At 38.3% G+C, this 15,114-nt stretch overlaps 1 protein-coding gene across 3 annotated transcripts in view; it reads right to left on the reverse strand.

The window, feature by feature from the left end:
* The window catches only part of TRAK1 (trafficking kinesin protein 1), a 127,009-nt gene that overhangs the window by 39,481 nt on the left and 72,414 nt on the right, over positions 1-15,114 (reverse strand). For all 3 annotated transcript variants that reach the window (XM_053974772.1, XM_053974764.1, XM_053974780.1), the window contains exon 4: positions 244-320. In XM_053974772.1, the coding sequence (XP_053830747.1) occupies positions 244-320 (77 nt within the window). The remainder of the gene's footprint in view (positions 1-243; positions 321-15,114) is intronic.

The following is a 15,114-nucleotide window of genomic DNA, read 5'->3' on the forward strand; positions in this document are numbered from 1 at the left end:
AGTTACATGGCCTCAACTGAAAAATAACCAGAAGTAATGAATCCATTTGACTGAGGTAAACAAATGATCTTTATTTAGAAAGAATATTTAGCTTATCAATGAGATAAAGTGTACATACACTTAGAGCCCTTATTCTTCCACACTGAAGGACAATCTAGCAACAATGTTTTTTAGTGGTACCACCTAATTTCAGTACTACTTTGTCACATTGTGTACAGGTCCTTAAACAGATGTAGTACTTGCCTCTTCAAGAAGACGTGTTACAGCATCTATGTCATTGTATGTTTTAGTCATCTGGCCCACTCTTTCAGCACATAAAACTGCAAAGAAATAAAGCAAAACATTAATCAGACAGGCAGTACCATTGAGGGAGGATCACAGAATATTCTGAGCTGGAAGACACACAGAAGGATCACTGAAGTTCAGTCCCATCCTTTTCAAGAACTATCTTTCTAAGTTTAGATGTACATAAGTTTTCATCTAAAAACCTGCTTATGTCAACTTTTGGATGAGCACATCAAGAGCTAAAAAGTCAAAACAAACAAAACAACAAACAAATAAAACTCAGCCCGCCCCCCCACCCCTCAAAAAAATACAAGATTCATGTGGTACTGGTAATACAAATGCTCCTCTTGTAATAAGCACTTGCTTTTGTCAGCGGCAGAACAAACTTAAAACTTTCGTATCTGAAGAACAACATCTTGAATTTATTAAAAACAAAAAATCTGGAAGTCAAAACAGATGTTCTTAGATACATAATTAGGATTCCATCATGTCACAACTCCAATACTGTTAGGGGCACCGTTCATCAGAAAGAGACTGTGTCATATTAAGTTGATAAGAACTGGGTTTTATGGTACAAAGTATGCATGCAAAATAAGAAATGGTTTTTGTAATACCCAGCCACACTACAGTGACCATAGTATCACCCATAACAAATATTTACTTAGACTGGTTGAGATTGTTAATCACTAAGGTGGATCCAGGAGTTTTGTCAGACTGAAGAAAGTATGCAGAAGTTCAGTCTATCACCATAGGTGATCCTTTAAGAAGCTACACTGACTTATCTCTAAGTCAACAAGTTTTCAAAAAATTCACCAACAGTCACAGGAAACAACACCACTTTCTGCTCAACCCTTCTATTATTTTTTTTTTCAACTACACTTTTTCCCCAAACCCTGTAATTCTGGAAAAAGGACTGTTAATGAAATTCAGTGGATCACACAGACTATGAGTTATCAGGCTGCTGTAGGCTGAACTGCTCTTCAGGGGATTTACCCTTGGCAAGGTCACTTAAGGCTCCGTCTGGCAGATAAGCTAATGTTGTTCCAGTGCACACTAAGGTGGAGGAAGAGACAGATCAGGCCTAATAGGATTTATATAGTGAGGAGGAAAAAAAAACAGAACTGTACAGTAATATTAGCAGAAGACAGTTTGTCACACTAAGGAAATAACACTACCTAATTCATAAATGCACAATCTGCGTATAAATATACAGCTGATCACCACTAAGGCACATTGATAATACATCAAATGCAATATTACTTAGATATCTCTTGAAACATTGGAGGATTGTTTTCCCTAAACATCAGAAAATTGCTTAAATTATGGCAAGAATTTAAATTTCTTCATTTATTTTCCCATTTCTCTAATCCTACTTTTGCAGATCACATCCTAAAAGCATTTATAATATTTATTGACATGAGTAGTGCCAGTGAACTCCAAAGAATGCTAAACAAAAGTATTCAAAATATAATTGCATTTATCCAAATAGTAAGTCTGAAAGTGGTAACAGTAAAAAGTTTATGCTTCAAAGTAATAACCTGATAAACATGACATATCAATAGAAAGAATAACTCTACCACTGCAGAAGTAAAAACACAGTACATCTGTAGACTACAAGCTATATTACCCAAAAGCAGACTGATAAGGATTCCACAAAAAAAAAAAAAATGCAGTAACTTCCAGAAAGTTTGCCATAAAAACTTCACAAAAAACCAGAAGGTATAGTGTTCAGAAGACTATTCATCCACACACACAAACTGACATCACCATAAACTCAATTTGGTCTTAAATATAGTGAGTCCATAAGTCATGCCATAAAACATCTATCAGAAACCCTGATGCCAGCAGGTTTCCAATACAACCACACACTAAATAGTTTCCTTGGTTACAACATTCCATCACTACTATAAAATAATATTTGACATTGTGATTAGCAAGTTCATTTAAATTCTGTACCTAGCACTAACAATCACCAATGAGCCGGACTATGGTAACCTCACACCATCCTGATTCAGGTAGATGTATAACCTTCCTAACAGCCAGGCTGATAAAAGGATGGTGTTCCCACAGACAGAACAAAGTCATTCAGCTGGGAGAGTGATAAAGGTTGATTGTGTGGAAACTCCTTTGGTAATTCCTACAGAACTTGCCATTTAAACTTTAACCCGGCAAGGCAATTCCACAGCATTATAACAATAGACATTCCTAGCAGCAAAGTAGAATCTGGTCACCAACAGCTTTTATATCTAGAAATTTCCATCAAAGTTCTGTTGGTGATTGTCAAAACAGAGATCTTCATACACTACTCTGCCAGTGTAGGAGGGTTTCAAAGCAGAAGTGTCCTTTTATACATCCTCTATGTCCAAGTAGAAATAAATTTCAGTAGATCGCATATAATAAAATCTGCCAGTCAACTACTGTCCGTACTACCACTCCTACTCAGAAATCAAGGCTTGCAGGGAATAGAAGGTGAAAAGTAAGGGGAGGGTGGAATTCAGAAGCATCATTTAAAAATAAATACTATAAAGTGTCTAAATACCTAGTTATTCAGCCTCCACAGATAACATTTGGCCAATTCCTAGTACAGCAGTTTTTATTTCTTTAGTGATCAAAAAAATCTATCGGTGAAAAAGACAGACTATTTTGAAAAACTATTTAGAGGTGTTATCAGTGAAGTATGCAGTGGAAAACCATCCCCTCATATGTCATATATGTAATAGATCCTGCATAATAGGTTTCTAGCCTGCTGGAGTTTCTGATGAGAGCCTGGTAACGCTGCTGTAAAGATAAAACAAGAGCAAATGAAGGACAGTGCTGTGTAATGCAAAACCTACAGTGCCAAATTACTGACCTCTTTTTGCTCACTCACACATCAGTAGTTTTTTGCTTGAGGGTGATAGGGAGCACTGTGTCTAAGTGCATGGATGCATGCAAACAGCCAAATCAAATATACTTCGCACTTCTCAGATTATTGAGAAGGCTAATAGACAACAAGAAAGAAATAATGAATAATTTTAAAAATTCACGTATTTTGATAAGTGCTTTGAAGCTAGTGTCACAGATCCAAAACAGGAAACAACAGAGAAAGCTCCCTTCACGTTATTTTCATGACAGCGCTAAATACATGGTACTGGGGACACATTTGCAATTCAAAGTATTTGGGGTTTTTTTTTAAAGCTAAACACGCAGACAACAGACACTAGACAGATCAAACATTTCTTCTACCTTAAAGTACCTAGCACCATCTTTATACCATCCTAAAGCCTACAGATTTACTGGTAACCACATTCCTGTGTTTCCCAATGAAGTACAGCTCAAAGGATGTACCCTGCATTTATTTCTTGTCATCTAGTTAATGGAGTATTGATTCCCAAGCTGAAGATGTGCCAGGACATGGAGGAACACATGCACTTTTCTGGATTGCTCCCTGAAAGTCACCTATTCAACAAGTATGCTACTTAAAGGATGTTTGCAGGAACAGGAGACAGCTACAGAAGGAAAGGGGAACAAGAATACCACTATTGGCAGCTTCTTCAATGAGCCACCACCCGCCAAACACAGGATTCAAATAGAAGGAGGAAAAAAACATGCATCACCAGTGCCAGCAGTCACAGGTATCCTCAGCTTCTGTTCCCTGCATCCCTCAACACATATTCCCTCTTCATTTTTGAGACCTATCAACCAAGGATATACTAATGAAATAAAAGAGAGCTGCAGCTGTTGAAGAGGAAAGCCCAGTTCTCACTGCTCCTCTTCACATCTATTTCTAACTAATGGGAAACATAAGAGGGGTGACATGCCACTGTAAAGTTTCACTTTTGGGGCAGGTAATATTGACCTGTATAATTATAGAGTCTAACAGGGAAGGTCTTAGTGCATGAAGATTTCCCTACTACCAAAATTTACTTCATCAGAAACTCCATCAGGGGAAATGAATACTGTTCATGGAGCACAGATCTCTTGCCATTTAAACACCCATGCTTCTTATTGGCAAGGTCTTGGGAGGGGATAGTGCTTTTTTTTCGTAACAGTTCCCTACCCAAAGCCTTTAACTATGGCAAGGCCTGCTATATTCTTGCTCAGTCATTACAAGCCCTGCCTCACAAATAGCTTCTGTCTTGCTCCCTTCTGCTCACAGCTCTGTCCAAACACCAAAGATACAATGGCAAGAGCATTGCATCCTGAAGGTTGCACATGGAGCCACACAGAACACACATGGCAAATCTTGACTGAGTGACGCTCCCTGCTGCCACTTGGCAAATGTGAGCCATCAAAGACCCTGGCAGACTTGGACTCCTCGGCTCTTGATGGATTCGTTCCTCAAAGGTGATTTTTACATTCCAAGGATAAAGCACCCACTAAAAATTACAGTTTCAGTTCCAGAGCCACTGATAGTTATGCTCTGGCACAGGTTACTGTGAGCACTACATCAACTTGAGCCAAACACATGTGGAATTCTGAAACTGCCATAGGTATATCACCTTTCAAATAAACTCAGGAAAATTATATCTGAAATATGCTGTCAGCTGCTACTGATTTTTCACAGTTAAAGATAAACATGGTGGCTTCCCCTCCAATGCAAAGGTGTTTTTGGCAGCCCTGGCTAAACTGGGGCTGAGGCTACAGATCCACTGTTGCCTGCCACATTTGAGACAACCCTAAGAGAATACACCCATCTAAACACCTCAAAAATTTTAAGATACTACTGTCACCCAGAGCTTGAAGAATGTGCTTCTGAGTCACAACTTGCTAGAAATCCAACTCCTAACAGAACAGCCCAGCAGTTCCCCCAGCCTCCTCCAGCACTCCCAAAGCAGGGAGCAGGCCAGTTGCTTCTCCAGAAGGTAGACAGGGAGGTCAGCGGTGGCGTGACCCTGGTTAGAGGGATAAGGAACGATCACAGCGTGCCAACTGCTTCACAGCTGTCAGGTCACACTGTGGGCGAGCTCTGTGCAGAAGCCTGGAAGAACATGATGTGAGAGACACATACTCAGGAAGTTCAACAGGCAATCCAATAGATTTGGGTTTTGTCTTCTTCAAATGCCACAGCATGGCTTACTGTAATTTCAATGGCACCATTTGCAAAATCATCTTTTAATATTAAGCTGCAAGTTCTGATTCTTCTGAAAGATGAGATTTTATCTTGCTGTTTAAGGCTATGGTTCAAGCAGTGTTTGTTTACTGCCATTTCTCTCATAGGGTACTCAAACAGCTTAGAAAATCCAATATTAAAGCCTTACATACAAACCTTTGTTACTACTTAAACGCAGGTTTGCAAGAAAAAAAAAAAAAAAAACCACAAAATAACAAACCATTGCTTGTACTTCTTTCCTAAAGCCTCTGCCTGAAACCTCAGGCAGAGAATAATTTCAAAGTACGTCCTCTAAGTAGGACATGAACTGCATCAAATTTTCTAGTGATGAATGAAAAATCAAGTTAAAAGAAATTTCAAAAAGAGCATCAGACACTTGCTCCTTCTCTGAGCATAAACAGATCAAATGTGGTAACTTGGAAAATACAGACACAAAGTGAAACTAAGAAAGTGTCTCTGGAAAGAACACCTTAATTCTCTTAATTGCCTTAATGCATACATTATTTACAGTTACAGCTGAGGATAGCTCTTCAAAGCTAAAACTTTTTTTGCAGGATTTTTTACTACATGCCACTGAGTTACAGTCTTGACATTCTCTTCCATTCATTTTTTGTCAAGAAATGTCTAGACTGTAGTCAATGTAACTAGCAAATGTGTGAAAGATTTAAATCAGGATCTGGACTGTACATCTTTAAAAATCCTAAAATGAAGCTACAAGCTTGTAAGCCACACATTGTCAGCTGTCTCCTTTCTAGACATTTAGATATCTAGATATTTATATTCCAAATCTTTGGGAGGGAATGGTTGTACCAAAGCTTTCAAGAATGGCTCCTCTCTATCTTTTTTGCTCTAGCATTCACAGAGCTCTGGATGGCCTCCATCCTATTGTATTTTACATTTTAGGAAAGTCAAATCCCTGGAGTGTCTGATTTAAAATTTTAATAGTGATCCCAAGACTTATTTTTTTTATTTTAAATTCAATTTGAGCTAGATTCTTTGCCTGCATTTACTAAGTACTTTAGATAAACAGGACTTTTAAACTACCACATTAGTAAATTGAAATGGCTGCCATCATAGGTCCTATATAGGCAAGAGTCTTTTTGTGTCCCATCTGCAAAAGCAAGAATCAAAACATAGCTCCCTTTCAGAACCAGCTGACTCAACAAATCACTAATCAAAGGAAGTTGACAGGTTATCCTTCTCAGGTTCCTTTATGAAGAAAATCTGAGAAGACACTATCAACAGATATCCCTGAGCAAAGTTTCACTGTAGTCAGCCCCAAGGCCATACTTGGGCCATACCTTACTTATCAAATGAAAAGTAAACATATTGCTGTCAGGCAACTTTACAATTCAAAGCAATGCCAATTCCAAAGGTGCCTTCCACTGTCACCAGGAGAGCTGACTGCAATGCTGCCAGGCATAATGTTAGTTCCATGACAGGCTCCAGAAACAGGACTCAGGGCAGTTATAGCATCTAAACGTCAGGACAGAGAAAAACCTCACTACATGAAAATGACTATGGAAATAATAGTCAAGAAGTGAGTACACATCCTGCATATGGAATAGGCCAAACAGTTAAAGAGTCTTAATTATACAGTTTTTATCCTCTTCTTTTCAATAACTATAAATGGTTCAAGTGAAGCATATCCTCTGATTTCCCATTTCTGGTACCAGATTTACAGCCAGATATAGCTAAAATGTTTCCTTTGTTCAGGATGAAAAGGCTACATGCTGGTGTTTCCATCTGCTTTACTTACAGAATGGATTGACTCACCCATTCTCCTAGAGAAATACTACCCTTTGCAAGCACTCCCACATGCAAAGATACATAGAAATACCATATATAGGTTTTGTGTATCTGTACCTCCACTACACTGAGTGTGTAGGTGGTATGAACGCATAGGTGGAGAAGAAAAGGCATCTTTAGAAGACATTTCAAACACATACTGAGCTTTTGAGAGGAAAGCACTGTAGAAAGACAGGGCTAAATTTATCCCAGATAGAACTCAAATTTTTCTTTCCCCCCCTCAAAATCAACAAGAGCAGCTTCAGACTGTTAGATCTGGATGAAAGGTAAAGTCAGCAGAAAGAACAAGAACAGCATGATGTATGCTTCAGTAATAATTTAATTGCTAAAATAATAGGAATAAAATATTAAAAATGTCAGCTGGCCTCTCTTGATAAGCTTCCTCTCCATCCCAATCCCCAATCTTAAATTTTCTTTTTATCAGTATTTTCTTCAGCACCTTTCTTTTTTGCATGGATACACAAATCTGAAAACCAGGTGGGATATTTGATTGTGAGGCAGTTTTTACAGGAAAATCCTCTGTAATGGCATTCAAAGAGCATGGTTCATTCACCAAGAACCCTGGACACAGGAACTCTTAACCATGAGATGAGCAAAGATGTAAATTCACAGCACATCACATTTTCTGTGCTAACAATCCTTCAAACCATCCCTACATCGGCTTTACAACAGTTTATTTGGAAGTAACAATTCTCTACCACAAAACTACTGCTTCAGAGAACAATTTACATGAAGTAACAGGAATGGGGCATTCAGCTTTTGCTACCTGAAACCCTGGAGAAGGTTACCAGATTGGCTGGAAGCAGCCCTAGGATAGATACCCTCTCTATACAGCAGGTGCACAGGAGGATTTTCAATGCATGTACATTCCCATTTCCAACATTTTTGGGTTGGTTTTTATATTGAAAATTCAAGTCATAAGACACCACACTTGGATTATTTCTGTCTATGTGCTTTCAAATTCATGGATAAGCACAAAATTGCTGCTCTGTTCTAGAAGCACCTGCTGGGAATGACAACCTAAAATATAGAGTTTCATAAGACACACACATTTTGTGCATATAAAAAATGCACTACAATTCCAGACAGAGAAGATTCCCCAGTTTCTATTTCATTATAAAATACATATTGCACAGCCTTCATCTGTTGATCATGCCTTTCTTATTTAAAGAAGTATACATAAATTAAGATTTATCTTATTTAGATATTGGACAAATACTTCATCCAAACATACTGGCTACACATGTAAAACACAAAATTTTGTCTATTTAATCCACAAATATCACTCAAATCACTTGTAGGTTGCCACGTGCTACCACCATGAAACATTAAAAATAACAGGTGAGAAGTACCTTCTTCCAAGATATCAAGGCTCTGCCTGTTAAAAGTGCATTTCCTCTCATTTTCCTTTTCATAGTCATATTCATAACTTTCCTCTTCGTTTACTGACATTGCTGCAGTTATCCCGGATAGACACAAAATAATGCCTTAGTCTCACAGATGATGGGAAGTCATTCCCTCGGAGGCTGTATTTTTGGGGAGAGTAGAGCAAGGTCTCCACAAAGCAGGATACCATCTTTCCTCACTCACATGCTCAGCCAGGGAACTCTGGAGAGACTGAGTACATGTCCTTAGTGCAACAGCTTTGAGTTGCACAGATGGGGTGGAGGAGGGAAGAGACCATCTGTCTAATAATTACTAGAAGGCTTATGTTGCTCCTCAGACCAGCTCTGACAGTAGCCAGTTTTTGCTCAAAAGCCCCACTAACATATTTCAGACAAAGTCAGTGGGGTGAAAGACCTTCCCTGACACTCCTCACACCAACAAGGCTCCCTTTCCTCTGCCCCTGCTCTTACGAGTGAAGTGGTAGCTCCCTGCAAGTGTCTCAACACGGAAGTCTGACCCAGCCTCTGTCTGTCATACCTGGGGAAGGGTGTGCACCAGCACAGAGTCATAAATCACCTCTCACCTTGCCCAATGCAGCAAGGCCTCACTGGAGTTGTGAATAGCCTGAGCCTGTGCACACACAGCCAATCCCACCCAGCAGAGAAATCTTCATACCCAGGGCTATTGTGCAGTATAGTCTGGCTGCAGCTTCCACCACATGCTAGAACCATTAAGTGAAGAACTGGGCTAGGGAAAGGAGCTTTTTTATTGCTTCTACAAAGGAGAGATTACACTGGTACAAAGAACTTAAATGACATATCCCATTAGCTGTCAAATACCGTATTTTCCACAGTCATTTTTCTCTTCAGTCTGATGTGGGAAAAGAAATACCTCCCAAGTCCACATATGGCACCCAAGTGAATTTTCAGGGGTGCATGCATCTCTTCTTTGTTCAACAAGAAACAAATCTCCTGTGCTTAGACCTCTTTGTTTCCAACAGGCTGTGTTTGCCAATCTTGACTACACACACAGGGCAGGCTAACTTTCTTATTTAACTTTTTGTAGCCATAGATATTTAATGTTTGCTAAGTTGCCTCCCTTACTTGCAGTGGCAAGCAGGTGCCCTTTGCTGCTGAAGCATTCCTATCCACGTCACAAGGCAAAACATTTGCAGGCAAAGTGGGGGCAATGCAAGGCAAAGGCACCTCATCATCCTCTGAGGGGGCATAACTGCTAGGAACAGAGACACAAACATTACATTACAAGCCAGCAGAATGTAACAGTTTGGATCATGTAGGAACAATTTCGCTATTACCATTTCTTTAGCAGTGAGGAAGAATGGGGTAGTATGAGATTGGAAGCAACTACTTTTACACAATAATGATAAGTGATTCTGTTCTATGTTTTAAATTCCTGCTATTTATATGAAAACAATGCAACAATGTTTATATAAGTAACAGCCAAAGGATATTAAATACATGCAAGTGGTTGCTGAGGGAAGAAACACCAATTTCTGAATAAAGATTTTGCCACTCAAAGCAACTTGATCTTTGACTGCCAAAATTTACTGCAATATTCAGCAGCAGCAATAACCTCAAGAACTCAGGGGAAAAAACAGGATTGCCTCTTTCTCCCCACATCATTACATTAAAATATGTAATTTTAATAATAAAGAGGACTGCTTCTAGTTTCTGATGCTTAGAGTTTTTGTGTCTTCAGTTCTTCTCTGTAATAGTGAATCAACTCTTTAAAAAATACTTACAATCAGACAGTAAGGGTCTTAAATACCTAGTTGCCATTCAGTGGCCATTTATCACATTTCAGTAATAGCTAGAAAATGGAAATTGAGAGAGTAACCAAAACAATAAGTCATATTAAAAGAATGCAGGAAGCACCTTTTAAAGCCTAGGGACAGAAAAGTCCACCCCTGCCAAAGATGCTATGGTTTTAATAATCCTGACAAGCGGTCAACTACAGGTAACTACAGTTTATGAAGGACACACTGAAAGGAGGCATGTTGTTGTTCAAAACACATGACAATATAAGGAGAGTAATTGAACATTCCCACAAGCTGGCTTCTGAACTGTGACTAATATCAACTTGTACCACACAGGAGGACTCTGACATTCAAAAGCTGAGAGAAAGCATTGTAATTCCTATTTTGATATCAGCATATGAGAAATGCTGGAGCAAATTTATAATGGGTGGAGAAGGAATGAATGCCCCACCCTCACACTATCAACACATTTTTCATGTATTCTGCACTACACCCCCTTAAGCAATGCAGGAATATTTACTTGCTAAAGATTATGAGCCAGGCTTCCAACCAACACCAAACAATAAGCAGCTACAGATGAAAAAAAAAAAAAAAAGTAGCAGGTATGTTGTATTTCATTCTGAAAATATACACCCTACACTAGAAAGATTCAAAGGAGATTTTTAACATTTCCTGTAAACACATACTCAGGGACTTTAAGAGTATATTAGAATGAAGATACTTTTTAATGGGTTGTCACTGGGAAGTAAATTTGGTGTATTTGCTGCAAACCCCACTCTGAATTAGGAGGCTTTACCTCCTGTCAGGAAGCTTGTTAAGGGGGCTGCAGTGCTCTGAGCACACTCCCAGTACAATGGCTGCACTGAGGTACAGGGTATATTCAGTAGCTCTGCCATGAAACAGGAAACACACAAACCAGGAGCTAGTTTGAAGAAGGGTGAGGCTGGACACAATACAAACAAACCCTCATATCCTGACTCATTATTTCCAAGGAACTCCAATGCATTCAAATCATTTTAACTTTCCTTTATCAATAAAAATATCTAACATCTGCACAATTAACTGTTACTAACAATGCTGCATCTAGAACAAAGAGATTCTGTGTAAGCCAACAAGTCTAAAAACAGCAGATGAAATGGCAGCAATTGGATTTAAATATGCTGATGAAGAAATGTGGGTATTTTGGGGTGGGCTCTTCAGGGAGGGAGATAAATTGGTTATTGAATGTATGCTTTCTGTTAATATGTACAGTCAAGCAAAGTTTGTTCGTTCAAATTTTTATAGGTTTTATGTTTCCCACTCTTTCAAAATCCCACACAAAATATCTTCTATCACTCAACGAAAAGGACAGCATGTTACTCTTGCAGAAAGGGAAAGAATGGAATGAATGGGAAAACACTTATCTAGAATTGCTATCTTAGCAATTGAACAGAATAAAACCAAAAAATATCTCTATGCTGCAATGTGTGCTGCCTTATGTGGATTATGTGGCTTGATAAGGAAAAGGGAGTCAGTGAAGGAATAAAGAGAAAGAAGTGGCATGGCAAAAAGCAGAAAACCAGGAAAATGGTATCAACAATTCCATGAATACAAACAAGGTTCAACTATATTTATCATGTATAGAGATAAAAGACATGGGAGCACAACGAGAAACCTGAATGAGCATTTTAGCTGCATACCTATAGAGCAAGTGCTGTTTCAGAAGCTGCATGCCAAAGGTATTCATAAGTTTCTCCTAGACTTCAGTAGCATACCCAGTGCCAGCATCCACTGAGATTCAGAGTAACACCAGGGTTACTCTGTCCACAGGGATGGACACAAAAGGGGCCAATGTACGAGGGAGATGATGGGTCACCACACTAACATAAGCAAGGCAACAGTAAGTAATCACTCATAAGAGATAAGGAGAACAAGATAACATTGTTTACTATTGTTAAAAAGAAAGTTAGTGAGCTTGCTGATAATTGTATCAGTGGAGAGGAAAATAGAATAGAGGAGAGAAGCTCTAAACAATAACTGCAAACATAACAGGTGGTAAATGCATTTCAATGTGAGTGGGAAGAAAACACAGGAAGGGATGCTGGAACAAGATGGAGTGGCTCAGGCAAACATAAAAGTGGTTAGGAGGTTCGGCATGTGTAACAAACCAGGCACACCAAGAGTCTGACAGGGGAAAAAAGAATAAGACACCATTTCCTCCACAAGAAATTGCAAAAACTCAGGGCCAACAAAAGAAGGAGAAAAGATCCAATTGCACATTCACAAAGTCATCTGGAATTGTAGGAAACTGAACTCATGCACTGTTATAAGCTGTTGAGGTAGAAATAAACAAGTAATGGAAGAAACCACAAGAAATTTGCTCTAAAGTCAGTCTGGATTTCTCTAGAAAGCACTGTTCATTAGAAAAATATTGCACTAAGGGAGAGGCAGGGAACAAGCATATTCATAAAAATTTCTATAAATTTATACTTTTTGCTTACTTGTTTGGTAGTTTGCTGGAGGTTTAGTTTTATTTTTTTTCACCCAAGTTGCATGCAAGATTTTTAAGAATGTATTTTTTTCTATAAAAAACACTTAGATAATCCTAAACTTTTATACTGTTATCTTTTGTAATAAGAGTGGAAAAGTTTCAGCTTTTCCTCTTTATCACTGGTTCTGTCCAAGTCTGCTATGAAAATAGCTACTTTCCTAATCAAATAGAGGCCCAGCTCTTTCCCCAGTCCACCTACACAATATACTTTATTAGCACCAAGTAAGATGACAAGTGTCGTTCATATTATAAAATATTATACTTGAAAATATATGTAAAAAGCATAGTGTAGTAGTTATTTATATAAATTTAAATTTACTGTAATGTTAGTTAACATCAGTAATTCAAATAGAGTGTGACATTTTATTGTCTATTTCCTCCTACTCCTACCAAAAATAAACTCTTTAAAGGACCTTATGTAAAAGAATTAATTAATTATTCCAACCCTAGAAAGTCTCTGTCAAGACTTATAAATTGTAAATTTTGAGCATTTTTTCTCTTGCAAGATATTAAAAAAAAATACCACTAACAAATGCAAGTTGAAGACATCATTACTGTCAGTCAGTACAGAAATTCATTACATCTGAGGCAATAGTCAGTTACTGCTTTACCTATTAAGTTAAATAATATCAGTAAAACTTTACATCCTGATATAATTTTAGGCTATTTTTTCCCTTGAAGAACAAGAAACCATATGCTGTTAAAATTACTAAATAAAGGAAACCAAATGAAGTCATGTGTTTTAAATGGAAATCTGAGTCCCAGAGGCCCTGACAAAGAATGTATGAACAATTTCATCAGAAAAATAATTCCACAGGCTATTACCTTGTGAAGATTCCTATTAGTTTTAATGTACCACCCACTATTTTCCAATGTTATATTTATCACGAAGGGTGAACTGGGTGGGATTCATAACTGAATGCACACATACATCTGAGTTCTGAAGAGCCCATGTATGGCAGAGAAATTGGCTCTCTAACTGTGCTTCAATTTGTCTTAAAATAGATAATCAAAACAGGTCAGCTGAGCTGCAACTGCCTATCTCACTATACTGAATGTAAAAAGAATCTCAGGAAAATGACTCTGGTATCAAGAAACACATGGCAGAAAAATAAAAAGCCTATCAAGAGACAGACATCTCTTTTAATATGTCATCTGCTTCAGGTGTTTGGAAAAAGCTCTGTTTTCTACTATAATGATGCCTTTTGTCTGCTATCACAATTAGAATACCTTTCTCTGTCAAGTGCAAAGGCCAACACTATTTTAAACCCAAATGAACATTCCAGTATCTAAGGCCAAAGACTGTGTCTTCCACTGCATCTCTCAAATCTTCCTCTCTCACACACACGTGAACTCCAAGAGGCAAAAGAAAGTTAAACCCCATAAAATTCTATGAATCCTACGAGACTGCCATTTACCTGAGAGGCTGAGACAGGACTGACAGCACTACCCTTCAGCAAGTAAAAACTAATACTTTAATTTAAAAAATAACAGCAATTTAAAAAAATGCAAAAAAAGCATTATGCCTTACCTGCTGGAAAATTATTTCCCTATCTGATGTTAAACCCTTCTTTCTCTTAGGGAAGAACTTCCCAAATATTTCAAGCAGACTGCCAGCACATACTCAGCTGACTCTGCAGATCTCAGCTCATGGAAGAAGTATTCTGGGCAGGGGCTCAGCACTGACAGGAAAACCTGTAAGCCCAGAATCCAACCAACCACTACTGTGTACCTGAGGCCCTCATCCCACAAGGTATTTAAATGTTTGCCCAACACCTGTTGCTTATTCCATTACCATGGAACTCCCACAGTTTCTCCAGTGCAGCACACAGCTTAAGCCAAAATGGATAAGCAGATCAGCTCTTAGCTCAGACATTCAGGCACACCACCCTTCCATATGACACTTTGACCAGACAGACGAAAGATCATAAAAATGAACAACTGGAAAAAAAAAAATGCTACCTGTGGGAGCTTTAACCTAGGGAAAGCTACAGCTTCTATTGACCATTCAATGGGTCTGTTTCTTAAGCTTCTAAAAGCAGGCCAACTCAGGCTCTTACATCATACAGATTAATCAGATGCTACAGTATTTACTAGGGTTAAACCGAGAGGATAAAGGTTACATAATGGATTCAATCCAACTTAAAGTGGTCAGATCTTTCAAATAAATATGCACCTCTGTCTTTGAACACCTGGACAGAAGTCATCAATTAAACATAATAGAAGTTCAAGTGT

This window comes from Vidua macroura, chromosome 1 (assembly GCF_024509145.1).
Source record: "Vidua macroura isolate BioBank_ID:100142 chromosome 1, ASM2450914v1, whole genome shotgun sequence".
Classification (NCBI taxonomy): domain Eukaryota; kingdom Metazoa; phylum Chordata; class Aves; order Passeriformes; family Viduidae; genus Vidua; species Vidua macroura.